The sequence below is a fragment of the Melanostigma gelatinosum genome (assembly GCF_949748355.1).
Source record: "Melanostigma gelatinosum genome assembly, chromosome: 9".
Taxonomy (NCBI): domain Eukaryota; kingdom Metazoa; phylum Chordata; class Actinopteri; order Perciformes; family Zoarcidae; genus Melanostigma; species Melanostigma gelatinosum.
In genome coordinates, this window is record NC_136642.1 from 16,718,036 (window position 1) to 16,737,200 (window position 19,165).

Genomic DNA, 19,165 nt, shown 5'->3' on the forward strand with positions numbered 1-19,165 from the left:
ACTTTTATTTTTTTTAACTACAGCCCTTATCGAGCCGTTAGTGCAATCACGATATACAAATTCACGGCTGGTCATTTGCATCTATTTTGCATAACCCACCAACTGTCACCGTCATTGTGTGCTGGATTGTAACAACCAAGGATGCACAAGGAGAGTGTGTGCATACTCGTATACCTCCTTCTGTGTTTGTTACCATGTGTGCCTGTTCATGCATGCGTCCATCAGAGTGTGTGTGTGTGTGTGTGTGTGTGTGTGTGTGTGTGTGTGTGTGTGTATCAATGCATAATCCAATCTACTCATGACAATGAAAGGGCCGACAGTGGTAAACTTCCCAGATGTTTCAGCCGCGCCCTGAAGGCTGTTACATATACAAGCCTGTTTATCTGAATGTAATTATATTATACATACATGCCACTTGATTTGGATGTAATTATGTTACACGGGGGCATGTTTACTTAAATAGAATTACAATATTTATAGTAAAGGACATTTAACGAACCCCCCCTCCCCCACCCCATTATTTTCTCAACATTTGATATTCAAGCTTTTTGATTTATCACAGTTTTAAACAAAGCAGTTGGTTTTTTACGCAAGCATATAAATTCTGCATTATGTGAAATTATGATCATGGTTTTCTGTGGGGATTTAGAAGGCAGAGCATGGAGTGATCAAGAGAATGCATGCGTGTATGATACATCTCAATTAACCAGCTGTTCACTTTCTGTGTGGTACAGACATGTTTGCATTACATTGCTGAACTAAAAAGGCATATTTTCACACTGTTGTTTTTTTATGTTTAAGTGTTGCAGGTATTAGACTTCAGAGGATTTTGCAAGATCCTGGAGAGTGGCAGCAGATAGAAAAGTACAGTCAAACTACAATGATTTACTGAGGAACACTCGTGTTGCTGTTAAATGGTGGTAACCATGACTCATTTTAGTTCCCTCCTGTGATTAATGAGGTGAAACAATTAAATAACTATTCCATATCACAGTTTGCCATACAATATATTCGTACCTGCACCACAGGGTTATGAGTGATTGTGAGTGTTATATCTGCATATTTCTGACTGACAGCCAACAAAAACACAAAAGTTTGTCTGCGGATCCTTCTCTCCCTCCTTACATCATACATTCTTCCTTCTCTCCTACTTCCCACCATGTTGATCTCAGAAGTCTTGTGTCTCTCAGGGAGGTCTATTGAACCAAACGGCAGAGAGGCCAGAATAGAACCGACACAGCAGGTTAGCCGCCAGGTGAATGACAGGTCACACCGTCTGTATGTCTCTCTCTGGGGGGGGTGTGTGTGTGTGTGTGTGTGTGTGTGTCGAAAGGTTGTCCATTAGACACAAATGACGAAAACGAATGGACACGCAGACATATGGTATATGCTGTATGAACATATTCCTAGGTTGCTGTGATTATCACTTTGATATACGTAAGTCAAAGCACACACACGCACCCCGATGATGCTGAGTCCTTTGAGGTAGTCCATCCGCGGCTGAGCCTGGGGAACGCAGCCTGCTACCACCACTTTTTTCTGCTGTTCCTGGGCTTTTCTGTAGAAACAAAGAAAAATAAAAAGATAGCGGAGGAGATTAACGTTAGCAGGTCACAGTTTTCACAATTCCAGCAAAATGATTTTGATTTAAACAGGAGAGAAAAAAAGATTGTAAAAAAAGACTGAGCATAAAACCAACACACTGATGTCTCGAAGGCTACAATTACAGGCTTCCCCGTGCAACCTGTAAAATGGGAACTTTACTATCATTCACTAAAGCTGAAATATTCCAATTGAAACATCCAACAACAGTAAAGCGAGACGCTTTTGAAATGAAACTTGCTCCTCAAAAGTCACAGTGCTTTAAACTTATTTTCCTAAGCTATTAATGAAGATATAATGGCTTGGTTGGGCTGAAAATCATAAAAACAAATTAATAAATGGTCTTCAAGGACAGCCAGCATTCTTTAACAAATATAAAACACACCTAAGAAGCAATAGCAATCGGGAGAGGCTGACTGGATTTGCTATTATCTGTACTAAGAAGAAATGAGCCAAAAGACATCACTCTGGAATGTACCGTTTACAGTTTCACAAGCCTTGAGGCACGAGGACAGCTGGTTACACATCAAGTAGTCGGGACACAATGATACCTCCCTGCTGTGACAGTGTCCGACTACAGAGAGAGCCATGTCTGCTTTTCCCTGTTGGTATGCGAGCTATTCCCTCCTGAAATGTCCGTGAGAGAAACATACTCAAGGTAATTCCCATGATGCAAATGTGGTTCGGAATGTCCTGTATATCAAACAGAAAGGTATGCAGGGATTCTTTTCTGACTTTTGTTTTCAGATGAAAATCATCAGTTATGTGTACAATTGAGATTACTGATCTCCTGAGACATTGTTGAATTTATATAAATGTCTCTCACAACTTAATGTTTCTTAAACAGTAGGCGGTGGCTTTCATCGTCATACGATGTGATCATCCATCACATGAGACCCTAGAAGTACTTTGTAGTGTTTTGCTGTGTTCTAAGTGTGAACGCCTGATTGGTGACATGTTTTTCTTGAATGGACATCGTACAACAACGAGTTGAAGGAGATGGGACGAGGGAGGAACAGCTATGCTCCAATAAACTAAGAACAAACAGCCGTAGCACTAGTAACATCAGCAAAACACGACAGAAGACAGCAGATACAAGGGATGACACTTGTTTTAGGTCAAAACTTCTGATGACAAACACAACCAAGTCAAAACAGGGCATTCATCACATACATAATGTAATATTTACAACATTCATGTTACAGTTTGGCTCGGCGTGAAGAGGCCATTGGCAAGAGAGTCATCACTGATATGTAGGGGTGTAACGGTACGCGTATTCGTATTGAACCGTTCGGAACGAGGCTCACGGTTTGGTACGCATGACGAACCGAATAAGTTTGAATAAATAACGTATTTTTTTAAACCCTTTATTTAATCAGGTAGTCCCATTCAGATTAAAAATCTCTTTTGCAAGATGTAAGTAACAATACTACATAACATTAAGGAGCAGTTTTTGTTTTTTATGCTTATGTGTTGCTAAGAAGACACCCCAGAAGATGGGTCACTCAGGTATAGTTCCATCATTGTTCAAAGTCAAAGAACAACTTCATGATGTTAGTTGTAATGAATAAATATATTTTAAAATCAAGTCCATTTCTCTGGCATTTATAGTTTTCTACTGCACCGAAACGTGGCTCCACTGTATCGTACCCAACCCAACCGTGAATTTTGTGAACCGTTACACCCCTAGTGATATGGTATATTACTCTGACTTATTATCAGAGATGAAAAGTAGCACTAAGAATCCCTTTTTCAAGATGATTTGAATTAAATGGGGCTGGACAAGTAGGAAAATAGTGAAGCGAACCACAATGAGAGGGAGTGTGTGTTGGGAGCTGCCCAGACTCCGCCATGAATCTTTAATAATGAAGCCTCCTGACAGCTGGAGCAAGAGAGGGAGGGAGGGAAGTGAGGGAGGGAGGGAGAGGGAGGGGGGTGTAAGTGAGGCAGGAATCGTGGGAGGAGAACAGAGGAGGAGCCACGAAACTGGATGCAAACTGTCAGTTGTGTTTTAATTCAGACTGTTTGTATTCTTCAGCAAAACAAAGAGATGGTGGTGGAGGTAGAGGGTGTGTGTGTGTGTGTGTGTGTGTGTGTGTGTGTGTGTGTGTGTGTGTGTGTGTGTGTGTGTGTGTGTGTGTGTGTGCGTGAGAGACAGACAGAGAAGGGTGAGGAGAGAGAAAGAAAAGTGAAGGTAGACAACTCAATTCAAATCTACGTCCGCATACAAGTGTTGAGGTGGTAACAACAAATCACTTAAGATGTTGGATGATGCCTCACCACAGACAAAACTGTTTTAACAGCCCATTCAGAGAAATGACTCCTAGAGATCTTCAGATATGCACATTTCTACGGTGTGTGTTCATTTAAACTGGTTTCATCCACTGACCTTTTACTTTATTATAGAAAGTAAAAAAATAATATATGCGCCACTGCCTTCTGGTGTGGAAACACATCTTGAAAACAGAAAGAGGAGAAAAATGGACTGGCTCAAGTGAGACAGAGGAACAAAATAAAAAAAAAGGGGGGAACATTGTCTGCCTGGAGTAGCTTATATTCCCTACACTGTTCCTCGTGAAGGACTCGCAGGCAGCACTGCACACACACACACACACACACACTCACAGTGGGGATCCGTCTGCATAATTCACACAGTCTCTTGCCAAAATGCGCCAAACGTTCCTTTAATGCGCTACTCGCTCCCCGCCCACAGACTCGGAGCCAGAGCTGACACAGCGAGGAAGCAGACAGCGCCTGAGCCGCCGCCTCGCTGCCCCAGGGGGGAGCAGGCCAATCACGTCGCACACGGTTTGTGGACGGAACGAGATGGAACGGAATTATGCGATGCGGTTGCCGTGGTGACAGTTTTGAGGCCGATCCGAGCGCTCACTGCACAGTGACCCGGACCAGAGCAGATGCCCCCCGAGATCAGAGGACGAGATGCCTGTTTGTGTGTGCATGCACATGTATTTCCTTGGCACCTCGCCCTAAATCTCTATGGCCCGCTGTCAACCGTGTTAGTGCTCTCGATAGCCCCGAGACCACACACACACACACACACACACACACACACACACACACACACACACACACACACACACACACACACACACACACACACACACACACACACACACACACACACACACACACACACACACACACACACACAGTACATGCACGTACCGATGGTCGCGGAGGCAATGGCAATAGCATGCACTAGTCCATGCATACATGCATGACCTCGGTGGTATGTATGGAAGGGAGGAGGTGCTGTACATGCTGGTTTTTAACAGCTGAGTGGACACAGTGATTCAGTCAAATTAACCAGACTAAATGTCCAACTGAATTGATCAGGTTGACTTGGAGAAGAAGCCCTGTGCTGTAAACATAACGTTGGAATAACTCTAGGCATTAAGATGCGCCACATTGCATGACCTATATATAGGGTTGGGTATCGTTTGGGTTTTTTCCGATACCGGTGCTAAAACGATACTTTTAAAATGATACCGGTGCCTAAACGGTGCCTGAACAGATACTTTTTTCTTCAAATTGAACAATATATTAACTGTTTAAAGTATACTATAAATATAAATAAATACAAAACACTTGGCTTCAAACTACAGCTTCAAACTTTTTAACGATGAACAATATATTAACTGTTAACAGTTTACAGTATACTTAAATCAATGTAAATACATACAAAACACACACACACTGTACACACACACACTACAGCTTCAAACTTCAGCAATTATTTTGCAGAAATATGAGCATATTTTCCTTCTCTGGCAAAATACGACACGTCTCATGACTTGTTTTATTTTACCAGTTGGTGGCGGTAATGCGCCAATTCGTCGTTCCCAAATTCGCCAACCGTCAGTACACCTCAAAGAAGGAGAAGAAGCTTTCGCGTGCCTGTGTTGTTGTGCTGATGAGCGACAGCGCTAAGTACCCACTGTAATAATACTATGAGTGAGGAGCGGAGGACCGAGTCCTGCTGCCAGGACGGAGTCATCAGAGCAGTGTAAAATATTTCAATCGGCTCAAGCACCGAAAGGAGGCACTGAAATCTGCGTTACGTTTCGGTCCGGTAAGTACCGGACGTATAGGAACCGGTTCCATATTGGCACCGAGTTTCGGTACCCAACCCTACCTATATAAGGGCCTCTTCAACTTTCTCTCAACAAAACCTGAAGTGAAAGAGAGGCCCTTACTTTGTCTCCTATTGCGCCATTCACGGCCGCTGTGGCAGATGTTCTCACAACTGCCACAAAGGGTTCACACCACCCCCCCCCCCCCCAAAGAAAAGCTGTCTATGGTATAGAATATGGACGGCTTTTTCTTAAAAGTGTCATTATTCTTTTAACATAGTAATTGGTACTTTATATAAACAAATGTGTTTATTTTTTGTCAGTGTTCTCGGGTCCATTTCTTAATTTAAAAGGTTTAATTTGAATTTCTTCTGGAACATCCGTCTTTGTATGTTGTCTTGAAACCAATGTGAGGCACAAAGACCTGGAGCTTCATCCAAGCGAGCACACATTTTTGTCAGGTGGAGAAACATCCAAAACATGCTAGCCGCTGTGAACTGTGTGTGTGTGTCCTCTCAATGACTCTCCCTGCTGCTAAACAGCCTCAGCTTTATACAGATAACCACATAGGGGGGAGAGGATGAGCTCATCACACACACACACACACACAGAGCTAGCCATATGCTCCTTGACAAACATGCTGCTCACGGGTCGTACTGGTAGAGTAATGATGAAAGGTTGTGTAAGTGAGTCGTACACATCTACATTGTGTTTAGTGTGTGGCTGTGTGAGCAGTTTAACATAAGGACCTATCTGTATGACCCATCCTGTTATGTAAATGTGTTAATATACCATACATATATTTATTTATCCATTTAATTGTTGTTTTTAAACAGATTTAATCCTTACATCCAAACGTTCTCTTCTCCCTAGCCCATATTTCCTCTGTCCTTGCTCCTCTCTCCTCCCTCACGCTCTCATCTGCACTCCTGACAGTTTCTGCCTGAGTTGACAGCAAGCCAGCCAATCACCACACTCCTGACCCTCGCATTAGCATAAGCAGCAAGGGGTAAGGTTAAGTACCCATCAAGCCTCAGTAATTAAGATGTGAGCTGGTGTGTCAATGAGTGTGAGTGTGATAAAGTGGGGGAGAGAGAGAGAGACCAAATGTATTTACTCATCCTCTTCACATATCTTCCACTTCCATAAACTTCTACAACAATGCAATCTCAGGTTTGTCCCCATTTTAATTCCACAAAGGCTATTACAATCAATTGCAATACCTTGACTGACTTACTTTTGATGCACTTATTTGTATCATGAATTATTCATGTTTCCATATCTTTGTTCCTGTGGGTTTTGTTTTCTAACAGCAGGAGCTGCATCTCCATCACTGACTGCGAGCCCAAACTGAGTGGATGTGGAGAGAGCACACGTTGTTACTCTGGTGGAGAAATGCAGCTTCTCCTCTGCGAACAAGTGCACCGGCAAAGTTTACTGAAACAACTGTCAAAATACAAACAGTATAAATAAAACAGCAGCTAACTCTGGGCCTATGGGATCTGACTGCAGACAAACTAAACTAAATGAAAGCCGTTAATGTACGATACCAGCGGCCTCGAGGAGATATAGCTGAGAGAAAGAGGGGGGAGAGGGACGCATCCACGAGAGTGATTGACAGGAAACTGTCGAAGGAACATCTTTACAAACGCGTAAGAAGAGCGAGAGAAGGGGAAAGCTGATGGTTGGGGAGATCACCGGCAGGAGAACATGACAGATGAAGCAGAGGGAGAGTCAGGGAAGGTGTCTCATCAATCCAGCTGTATGCTAGCCGCCAGGTTAAACCGCCACCTTCCAATGTGCCACTGGTGTACAGTGAGGTATCTGATCTCCGATCTCAGGCACCATACAGCTACAGAGTGAAGACAACCACCTTACTGAGGCCAACTCATGTCTATTAAAGTGAATACGCAGTACATACGTCAGTAACTGGCTTTCAGTATGACCTCCTGTCTCAGGCGCTGTAATGGGGAGATAATGTGGTTAGAGTAACAAATACTGAGAGTAAAACCTTAAAACTCTTGAAGCTTTTCATGGTAAATATACAATATTACTTTTCTTTTCCAACTCTCTGTGGTGCCAATGGAAATGCAGTCAACTTCTATGTCCTTGGAATATAATGTTTTTAAAAGTATAATATATACACAGGATAGTGCACATCATTCAACATTGTTTTGTTTTTTACCGGGCTTTCATTGTCTTTTTGATACGTGGTTCTCACAGGACAGCTTTAAAATGTAACGTATACATTCTTATTCATTTTTTTCAACATTAATATTTTAAAAACATCATTGTAAATGTGCAGTGGAGAGCTTCAAAGCTGTGTAAAAAAAGGTCTGTATGAAACATACAAAAGAACAGTCAAAATGTTTTTAAATGAAGATACAGAGGGAGAGCGGATTATGTCAGGAAGGAACAAGAAACAAGGGAGTGACAACTGGCGATAAGTAAAAGGAAAGAAGAAGAAAAAACTGCCAAAGAGCACATCTTCATCACCAAGAGGGGAGAGAGAGAGAGAGGAAGGATGACAACAGGACTCAAAAGGAAATGAGGGGAGAGGACGAGAGCCGGGAGGCTGTGAAGGAGGATTGTGATTGAGGGATGAGAGGGGTTTGAGAAGTAAAGCTGCAGAATCCCCTGGGACCCCACACACACACACACACACACACACACACACAGCTTTTGTGTATCATTGGATAGCAAGAGCTGATACACTCATAAAGAGACACTGAATGGGATAAAATTAAAGAGAGAGAAATAACAGCTGAAAGCAAGGAAAGAGATGGAAAATGCAAGAGACGGGATGTCTAATTTAATCAATTCAAGATAATTACATGAGAGCGGGTGTGTAAAAGTGAGTTGTGGTAAGTGATGTTAAAGACGATATAGATTTGAACAGCCTAAGCACCCAAGACAAGTTGCAAAGGCCTGCTCGCCTCTCTTGACACGCGGTTTTCAATCTACGTTTTTAGAGACTTCGCAGCAGGAAGATCCAGATTGATCTGGGTTACCACAACATGCACACAACCACAATTATTACCAACCTCGCGTATAAAGGCCTTCACATTAGAGCTGTGTTTTACAGGATATAGGCAATCTGTTGACCAATCAATACACCTACAACATGGTTGGTTTATGGCTCGCTCACATGGCCTCTGGGTATATCAGAGATAGGATGCGGGCCAACTGTCAACATGGGCCTAGTAAAGGCAGGCCAGAGGAAATGCAAGGCTTTCCGATTACGGCCTTTTAAAAAAAACACCGTACTGTGAAACGGATAACATCTGTCTTGTAAAAATTAGTTGAATGTGTGATAAATATTGCATTGCTGTAAATGAGTCGTATTCACCGCTTCAATGGTTCGTAATGAAGAAAATGCAGATTATAAAAAACACAGGAGCATTGGCAAAGGCCCATACAAACATTCAGACACACACGTGTGCAGAGAATTGCATGAGAGATGAGCACTTGACTGAACCACGGAGAGGGAAACCCCCGAGCTGAATCTTGGGAAGAGTCCCACTTCTAATGCAAAGGCCTACTTTCTATAGGAAAGGCTGCTATGGGAGAATGCTATGGCAGCAAGCTCTCAGCCCGAGGCTGTCATAGAGAGACAGCTGCTGGGTTAACATGTTAGGATGGGGAACCAAACACACTCACAAATATAGGAACTAAATGTGCACGATCAAGTTGCTACCAGAGGGCCAGTGTTTTTAAAAAGAGACCAGGAGTTAAATCCCAAAATAGAATAGTGTGCTCATTAGAAAATAATATCAGTGGGAAGTAGTTATGTACAGATTAGGGTTCATCAAATTGAACAAAACTGCTATTTGTTTCAGTGGAGATCTGTCCTGTCAGAGTTTGTGCTGCAAACAAACCACCTAAATGAGGATATTTGAGTGTTCCTCTCTAATGTAAACTGGATAAAAACAGCTAGTGTCTGGAACAGACAGTTGGCAGTTGTGTGTTAGTGTGGCAGCTAAAGCGGTCAGGTCACAGGGCACACAGGCATTTACCATTCAGAGCCAAAGCCACTCCCCATGAGGCCCTTCACCGCTGTGTGAATCCAGTCGGAGAAGGCATGATCATGCGAGTGGGCATACATGCATTCTTTTCTGCCTGTGGGGTTAGAAGAGGAGTGTGCATGTGTACTGTATGTGTGTTTATGTGCATGTGTACAATGATTTTGAACCAGAAGTGGAGATGGGGGGGGGGGGGCATCCTTCCTGGGATGACAGAGGTGAAAGGACATTGCTGGTTGAATGAATCCACACAAAATTAGTCCAAGCATAAATAATCATGATTGGTTTCAAGGGCATAAATTATTACCAGCAATGGTTTGGAAAAGTGGAACGGCACATGCTCTGTGACCTGGAATGCATCAACAGTCTTTGCATATCAACATTGCTTTTTTATTCCCAGCCAACACAAAGATAATAATCATATTCTAAAAAGTAGGAATTGCAGGTCGTATACAACCGTAACTCTTGAGATTGTGTATAGTTTTAGTAGCCTTTGATGTTATAGAAACATCTTTCTTAACGGTTTCTTCTGGTGTGAACTTCCACATTGGAATACATACAAGAGGCACAGGGATTTTTAAATGGAGCTATGTAAATGAATGACAGCAAAAGCATTGCTGGGATATGTATCTGAAGAAAGGTAGTGTGCCCCGAGACAAGACTCCGTTACCAGCTACAACGTGATATGTCTCAATGTGATACCGCTGAAGCGAGACACGGTGTCTGTTGAGTAAACTGTGGCTACAAATACCAGAACGAAGTATATGCTGTGGGTATATAGTATATGTGTATTGATCCCACAGAGCCATGATGCGCTTTAGCTGTGGCGCAGTGTAGCGTACACTCACAGGAGACATTGGTACTGCCCTGTGACACCAATAATTCATGTTGTGCATTTCAGTGCAGTGTTCATTCCTCTGTACTTCAACGCGTGCGTATTGCATATATGTCACACATGTTTACACACATCCGTTTAGATGAGTTGGTGCACTGCGACTTAATGATGCTATGTGAGCATGCATGCGACTGCAGATATAAGAGTGCATTCCGTGCGTTGGGGAAGTCTCATTACAGAGCTAAAAAGTCGAAGCATCCATTGAGCCTTTTAATTTCCCCGGCTGATGTCTTCTCCCCGACACAGCCTGAAGTGGCTCCACAGTGGCTCATCAGTCCCTCTAAAAGGCCTCCTCATTGAACCACAGCGCCTTATTTATTCTAAATAGCATTCCTTTAAAAGCCAAAGATGCAGCGTGCACAAAGCCAACTGTCTGATTAAATTGCTATGCAGGACCCCTTACTTGGTAAAAATGAATTTATGAAATGGACAAAAAGGGATTTCTTTTTCTTTTTTTTTCCTCCACTCAAACTCTTCTCATCTGAGTCGACACCAATTAAAAGGAAGGTACAAGGCACGGCTCATTACAATTAGAAACCAGTAGGAAGCGGAAGGATGGTGGATTGTTGGAAGACAAAAAAAGGGCTTTTTCAGAATGAGGAAGTGATTTTCAAAAACACATTTGGCTTGTTTTATTACATCCGAGTACTAAAGTCACAATCATGACACGCTTATATGGTACATCAAAATAGGCCGGCGTGTTTGTCACATTTAGACACAGATTCAAATGTATCGACGATTCCATGGCTGAAATCTGTTGAAATGCTTTTTAACACCATGTGTACTACATCCCATGATCAATACATGATGTTTACACCTGCAGAACCAGCACCCGACTCTCTCAATAAAACATGTTATTGAACTAAAACATAGCTTGACCTTGTGAACAGGAAGCACTACGAGCGAGCAGACCATGCATGGCACTAGATTAGTAAACTGGATGCTGCGCTGTATGTATGCTTTTGACTCATGTTGCTCAGCCAACATCCAACCAATCAAAGCAGCTCTTCTTGCTGTCAGGAGGTCGCCATCGTGTTTACGTGTGTACGTGAGGAACTTGTGAGCACTTAAGCGCTGATGCATTCTAATAAAGACAACAAAAAGAAACCGATAAAGTACTAAATCACAAGACAGAAATGCGTTGAATAAAGACTATACCATCACAACGATTAACGTAAAAAAAAACGTTAAAGGAGACAGGCGCACAACTCCCGACTAAATGCAGCTTTCTGTTATAATATTCAGTCTTGAATACTTCTAGAAAAATAAGCTTCCTTGCTAAATAAGCTGAAATAAACAAATGTTAAGGAGCACATCCCTATTGTTGGGGCTGCATCAGTGAAGCCCTCAAAGACGAGGAAGTCAGATTGAATAAAAGATGGTAAACTGGTAAGGAAGCTCTAAAGCTTTAGGTTGGCTTCAAATAAATATGAAGCAAAGTAGTGAACAAAGTACAAGTAAATTGTACCACATACCAAAGTTCCCAACACGTGCATAGATTGTGCAGAGAGAGAGCACCGCGGTTCCCAGACGGACATACTCGCACAACAGTTTAATCACACGTCACTGCTAAACCACAGGGATATGCAGGCAGCCTATATGCCACATGTGGCCCTGTTCCCCACAGCCATATTCCTTCCTTTCATATCCAGCTGTCTGTTTGTTTACAGCACCTCAGAGGTTGAGGACTGCCCCGGGTACATTAAGGCAGCGACCCACCCACCCCATGCCTTACAGAGGTTGGCATCTTGCTGCGTACGTTTCCATGCTTCCATCATTCTTTGCTCATATGCGTACCTATAGCCAACTTGTAAGCCTTGGGCTGGTGTCACTCCAAATACTGCTTGGTGAAATAGCTTCTTGGCTAGTTTGCAGCACGCCATCCATCTGCTGTTCAAGTGAAATTAGAAAGTAGCTCTCGTAGAGGAAGTGCAAGATGCTTTGAGGACAAAACTTTGACATTTTCTGTCCCTTCAGCAACATTTAAAAACACATTGGTCCTATTTCAAGCAATATTAAATAAAACAAGACAGAATACACATGATGCAGACATCAAATATTACCCCTTTATGTTAACCATATGTTGAAGTTTCTCTCTTTCTCAGAGTTGACCAACTGTCATCTGTTTTCTCCTTCTCTGCTTTCTCTTCCACTGTGTGCATCGCTAAAATTCCCCCTCAGGGTTTGAGCATAAGGCATGCAAAGGTCAAGACATTGCACGTCATCTTGCATGACTTAATGTACATCAAGCACGTTTCTCTTTTGAAGGAGTTTGAAGGAGTGTTTGCATCCTCATCAGTGTGTATGCCTCGCAGTGAAGTTTCTCGAATAAGTCTGCCGTCACCCTGAAGGTGCGTGGAGGATGAACACACTTATTCAGAGGGAGAGAATGTCATCTTTTATAACTTGCAGCTAGTATTAAGTATCTCAGTGGCTGAGTCATTTCCAGGTCAGTGCTTGTTCAGCCAACAGCAGCTGAAGAAGCCTCCGCAGCTCAACGGGGAATATGCCACAAGCTCACAGGTGCTCTACCAGGGAACACTGCCGTTTCCTGTCTTACATTTGAGCAATATGAATAAATGATTAGGCATGTAAAAACAGACGCTGGCGGCTTCTAACTCTGTGCAGGTCAACCTGTGCATGAGTACCTGGTGAATATGAGTTGGAGTTCGTTGTGCGTTTGCTCAAGTTTGAGTCCACAGTGGCGGTCTATTTGTCTGTTGGTGAATGGCTCCAGGCTGATCAGGTTTCACTGCGACGGGGTTTGGTTCAGTGTCAAATCCCTCTGTGTGTAACTAAAGATACTCGTTAGGAACACGGCAGCTGGTATGCTGGCAGTTACGCACACAGACACCTGCTACCTGAGTCGGTCAGTCCCTCAGACTCTCTCTCACGCTCACTCACACACGCATGCGTGCACATTGTATGAGTGAATAAGCAGGTAGGTGTGTGTGTGTGTGCGTGTGTGTGTGAGAGAGTGTACAGGTGAACAGAGGGTCAGTGAAGTACTTTCCATATGCCATCTGTCAGATCAGCTACATCTCACACTGGCATTTTCCTACATTCAGTCGTAATGTCAAACCACAGGACCCCAAATCCAATGCAATTAATTAAAGTTAATTAAATGCCAAATTTGCTCATTAAACATTTGTCTAACACGGCATTGTATCCGTTTATGTTATTTATTTATTCAATTACTGAGCGATAAGGTGAGGTGAATCAGTGCTCGCAAGCATTGTGAAGATGAAACGATCGGTGGATTCATTGATTTGATTTTTAGTTGGCCGACAGCTTTTTGAGGATCGATTGAGTTGTTTAATCTTGTTTTCCTGGTCCAGCTTCTCAAATGGCAGGATTCACCGCGTCTGTTTTAAATCAATTAAATATATCTTTTGAGTTTTGCACTGTTGAGCGGACATAATAATTGACTGATTTTTATATTTATATATTTTCCATTTTAATAGCATGCACTTCTTCAAAGAATATTCCAGATGCAACTCAAATCTTCACCTGTTCCCTGACAAAGAGTGATGCAACTGCAGGCAATACATTTGATAGTATCTCTGGTCTTTTTCCCCCCTCACTATGTTTATATGTATATTTATTAACAATAATATAGGATGTCTATCAAACACTTTAAGACACTCGTCGTCATAGAGCCGTCCCTTGATCATTGAAAAAGTTTGAAACAGACATCTCATTTAAATAACAAGACTTCAGATCTCTGTCTCTCACTTCATCCATCTCCCAACCCGCATCGTTCTCTCTCCCTCTGTTCAAGTCATAATGAGCTGCTAATGAGATTCACAGTCCTCTTCTGAACCACATTACAGTGAATTATGTATAAAGCCTTTAACTCATTGCTTTAAAATTACACTTGTGGCCTATGTAGCAACATGACACCCTTGAGTGTTTACAAACTGACAGTTTTTTTTACAGTTTTTCTTTGGAAAAAGGTCGAAGAAAATGAGTTGAGAGTTTGGGAAACAAGAGCCACTACAGCGTGTGAGGGTGCAGACGTGGATACAAGACAAGTGAGGGAGACGCTGATAGACAAACAGAGGTAATGGTGTCACCTTGTGAAAGCCTGTCATCACCTGCTGGGAGAAAAATCACCTGCAGGAGATAGCCAGAGCCCCTGAAACATAACATCCATCTCCCTCTACCCTCGAGCTCCTTCACTACCTCAGTAACTACTCCCAAATGAGGAATATGTTAGCTGCTTGAAATAACTAAACTCAATTAAACTGGAATAGAAATGACTCTGGTGGGTCCTCTCCTTTCATTAATTGGGAGCAAAATAACCCTCAACTCGTTTACATTTCCTCCATATTTGTATCTCTTTTCTCTCTTCCTCCTTCCTCCCCTCCACTGTAATGTGTCATCAGCTAACTCACAGCATCTCTTCAGCTGTAAATTAAATCGAGTGTGCCTTGTTGATGTTAAATTTGAGAACAGCGTTGCCAAGGCATCAAGAACATCCTTTTTACATACAATTAGACACTTGAAGACTTCCTCTGCACAAACTGCATGGACAAGTACAAAGGGACAACACAATGGCCTACCGGCCAACTCAAAGCAGATTCAGGATTTTAAAATGATTTCCACAACAGTCCAGACCTTATTAAGACTGACCTGTAATCATGACGTCAACCAGTCATTGTTTCATGTGTCCGTTTCTATATGTGTCGTCATAGAGAGTTGTTCTTGTTTGAATATCATATGTACTGATTTTAAGATTTTAAACTGTAACATATCTATTGAATTACACTGTTTGAATAATTACTGAAACTCAATGCAGTCCAGGGGACTGTTGTTCTCAATTGTGTATGCAATATGTTATGTAAAGTGTATCTACTCATTCTACTTTTCCATTAGAAATGTGTGGTTGCTGATGTTCCGTCCATAGCAGGAAATGAACTTCCTCCACTGACCACAGCACTGGTGCTGCTTCACTTCTTCTGTTTACCAAGGGGCTGAGCTGGAGCAGGACTCTCACACAATGGTTGGCTACCGCAGACAGTCGAAACTTAACAATCAGAAAATAAATCTACTGACAACTGGTTCAATTTCTCTTCCTGCGCCCAACACCCGCACAAAAACCAAGGCTGAGAGCTCCCACATGACTGAAGGCAAAAACAGACACGCTCACACAGGCAGCGGGTTATCAAGGGAAATCACTTCATTTCGCTGGCATTGTGATCAAAATGAATACATATATATATATACATATATACACATATACACATATATACACATACACACACAGCCAGGTGATTCATCACGAGCTGATGAGAGCATGACCTGCAAAACCTTTCAAGGGACCTCTGGCCTCCTCAATGTGACCTTTCCAAAGAGTCACTGTAGATTTATCAAACATAATGAGCTTTACAACCACCATCACTCACTGATGTTCAACCCTCTCGCAGGAAACATACAACATGTAGGCCAAATAGAAACAACACTGTCTTGTCAGCATCCTGCAGAGCGCTCCCGTCAACATAGTTCACCATTTTCTTATTATAGCTGACAGCTGACACTGTCTCTCTATCTGGCACTCCTGCCCTGCTGCTTCCCTGCTTATCTTTTACCTTTACGCCGTCTTCAATGCTTCGTCCTCGTCACATATCGTACCACACGCATACAGTGAGTCCCTGATGCCGAGTAGGAAATAGGTGCGATCCAGCTGCCCATGGGTGCAACGCATTGCTGTGACTTGAGTCATCTTGCTGGTGAAACACAAATCTTTGTGACGTGGCCTGTTTGACTAACAGAGAGAAAAGCTTTGATCGTACTCTTGACATCTGTTCTAATTAACAGCCTGAAGGTTCTGTATGGCGGACTGTGATGACAGTGTGCTATCAATATCTGAGTAGCCGTGTTAGTCATTTGGTGGTTAAAGGCCTCTCGAGTCTTGTGCAAACAGAAAGATGTTACACAGAACTGGCGACGTCTGGAAGCATAAGTATTCTACGTTTACTGTATTTTGAAATGTAAAGCCTTTTCCAGCTGTTCCATTTCGAGTGTCTGTGGCATCGTCATCTAATAAGACATCAGTGCTTCCTGAGAAGTGTGAGAATCGCGTGACAAGTCCATCAGACACCCCACGGAGGGATTTAGCACCCCTCCACTCCTTTAAAGCTCACACAACACGGAGACTGATTCACCAGAAGTAGAGGAAACAGTGAAACACTGATAATCCGCTCATATCATGGTAAGCTGATGTACACACTGTGGCACCATATCTTCTTTCTCTGGTTGTTTCCTGTCAAGTCTCAAATGTATGTAACACGTAACTACAAATGCACACAAAACGTTTTCATACTTTACATCACATACAGACTTCTTTCATGAAGGAAAGCCTTCATCTAAAGCTGCAGTATCAGACACCATGGTAGAAAATATACGATCCTTCAATTTGGCTTTCATTCTAATCCGATTGACTTCATTGTTGAATGTGATTTAAGACATTTTTCGCTCTCTTAAAATGACTCAGTAGATATGCCACTTGAGTAAAAGTCATACGGTGACGACCTGACTTTCCTACTCGTATATCATTTCCTACTTTTTACGCTTATCTCAGTCACATTCCTATAGAAGTTAAAACGGCCCGTATGATCGCTGAGTCCTTTCATGTGGATATGAATTTTTCTCAAACCTACAAAACCAAAACCAAACTCGATCCCTTCACAAAATGCAGAATTTAACGTGGGATTCTACGATATTAACCCAGTCACTTGCAACACACCCGGGTAAAAGGTCCCCCCTTATCTTCAATCCTTTATTAACTTGGCCTCTTTTGGCTTAAATCCACCATCGGGGAGCCCAGTAGGGGGCCTTAAGAGCCCCGCTGTTTGTGATTGCTGTTAGAGAAGATCTTATAAGGACAGCAGCTATGTGACAGGCTGTGATTATGCAGCCATTTATTTAGTGGACCACTCATGTGCACACATCCCGAGACTAACGTGACAAAACAAGGACACTGAAGAATACCGGCTTGTTTTCCTGCAGGCTTAAACTTTCCTCGATTTGGGAAGAGAGCTTAGGACACCTCACAGCGCATTTATCAATTCAAAATGTAAAATGGGCAAAATTTCAGAAAAGAAAAGACATGCATTTGATTAAAATCATAAATATCTGCAATATTCAACATTAAATGTAAATAGCAATCCCTAAATAAGTTCAAACCAAAAAGCTTAGATCACCTAAAACCAAATTGTTAAAAGGTTGTCAGCAGCTTCAAAAGTCTCCATGTTAATTATGTAAAAATCAGCGAGGGTAAGGGTCACACAATAAGAAATATCCAGTTTGGAGAGGATGTTTGCCGACTTAGAGCCCCATACTGTGCATTCAAACCCTCTTTGTAGAGCAGATATGACAGGTTGTTTGTGAGCGGAATTCAGCGCGCCCCACACACACACACACACACACACAGGCAATAATGCGAGCGCGTGTTCATTTCTTCAAGGCATATTTAAAAATAGCGTGGAGTCGGGCAGTTGAGCTTAACTCATAGGATCTCTGTAGATTTAAACTTGTGTGTTTCCAGCTGAAGAAACATGTGAACACACCATCATGGTCACAAACAGTGGAGGCCTTGCTCATCAAACTGTTTTTTTATTTCTTTTTTTCATAAATGATAAATGTAGCAAAATATAAGGACAGACAACATTTCATTAAATTATATTTTTATATTATTGTACCTTCATTCGTGTAAAAGAAAAGCTTCAATGGTTGCTCAGACAGAGCGGAGCGTCCCCTGTACTACTACTACTGTTAAACACAATGTCCATATTAACGTTCTGTCCCAATGGTGACCAGATAACAGCAGAACAACCTCTGACTTGACGTCCCATTACTACAGCCGTATGAAATACTTTTCAGCTGCTGTGGATACGCGGACATGATAATAGCCGGTCCTTTAAAGCCGATAAGAGTCAAGTCCGTCAGGAAAAGGGATTTAAACATCATCAGCCTCTCATCACATCACATTCATACCTTCTGATGCAGCTCTGCCTCTCACCTTTTCTGATAAACAAGCTGAAAATATCTAACAAAATTGGGTCTGACTGTTGTTGTGGATGAATGTCTTAGGTTAAGCAGAGACACGTGCCAAAGTCTAGTCTAACAGCAGGTCAATCATTTTAAAAGGATAAGACCATTTTAACAGGTTCATGTTAACGTGAGTTAGATCAAAGCCGGAGGTAGCGATGGGGTGGATCGGAGGATTTTCAGTGCTGCAGTAAGAGTAAAGGGTCCTGTCAGGCATCGATATGCATCTTGATCAGCTAATGGCGCAAACAGCTCTAGATGTTGTAAACGCTGTTGAATAAAAAGGATTCAGCATTGGCTGCAACTCACTGCTGGAATATCTTCTGTACACACAGAGCACAGACGAGGCTCACGATCTGATGGTCTTTACATGAAATCAATCAAAGATCTGACAAGGATGCATTGGGGACAACAATGTAAAAGAATGCTCACTCCCACTCAATAATCACATACCACCTTAACAGATTTCACCTAACCATCACAAGAAGAGAACAAGGCAG

The 19,165-nt window shown here is 42.3% G+C and overlaps 1 protein-coding gene across 2 annotated transcripts in view; it reads right to left on the reverse strand.

Moving 5' to 3' along the window:
• The window catches only part of cdkal1 (CDK5 regulatory subunit associated protein 1-like 1), a 203,175-nt gene that overhangs the window by 146,198 nt on the left and 37,812 nt on the right, over positions 1-19,165 (reverse strand). For both annotated transcript variants that reach the window (XM_079275747.1, XM_079275748.1), the window contains exon 5: positions 1,462-1,558. In XM_079275747.1, the coding sequence (XP_079131873.1) occupies positions 1,462-1,558 (97 nt within the window). The remainder of the gene's footprint in view (positions 1-1,461; positions 1,559-19,165) is intronic.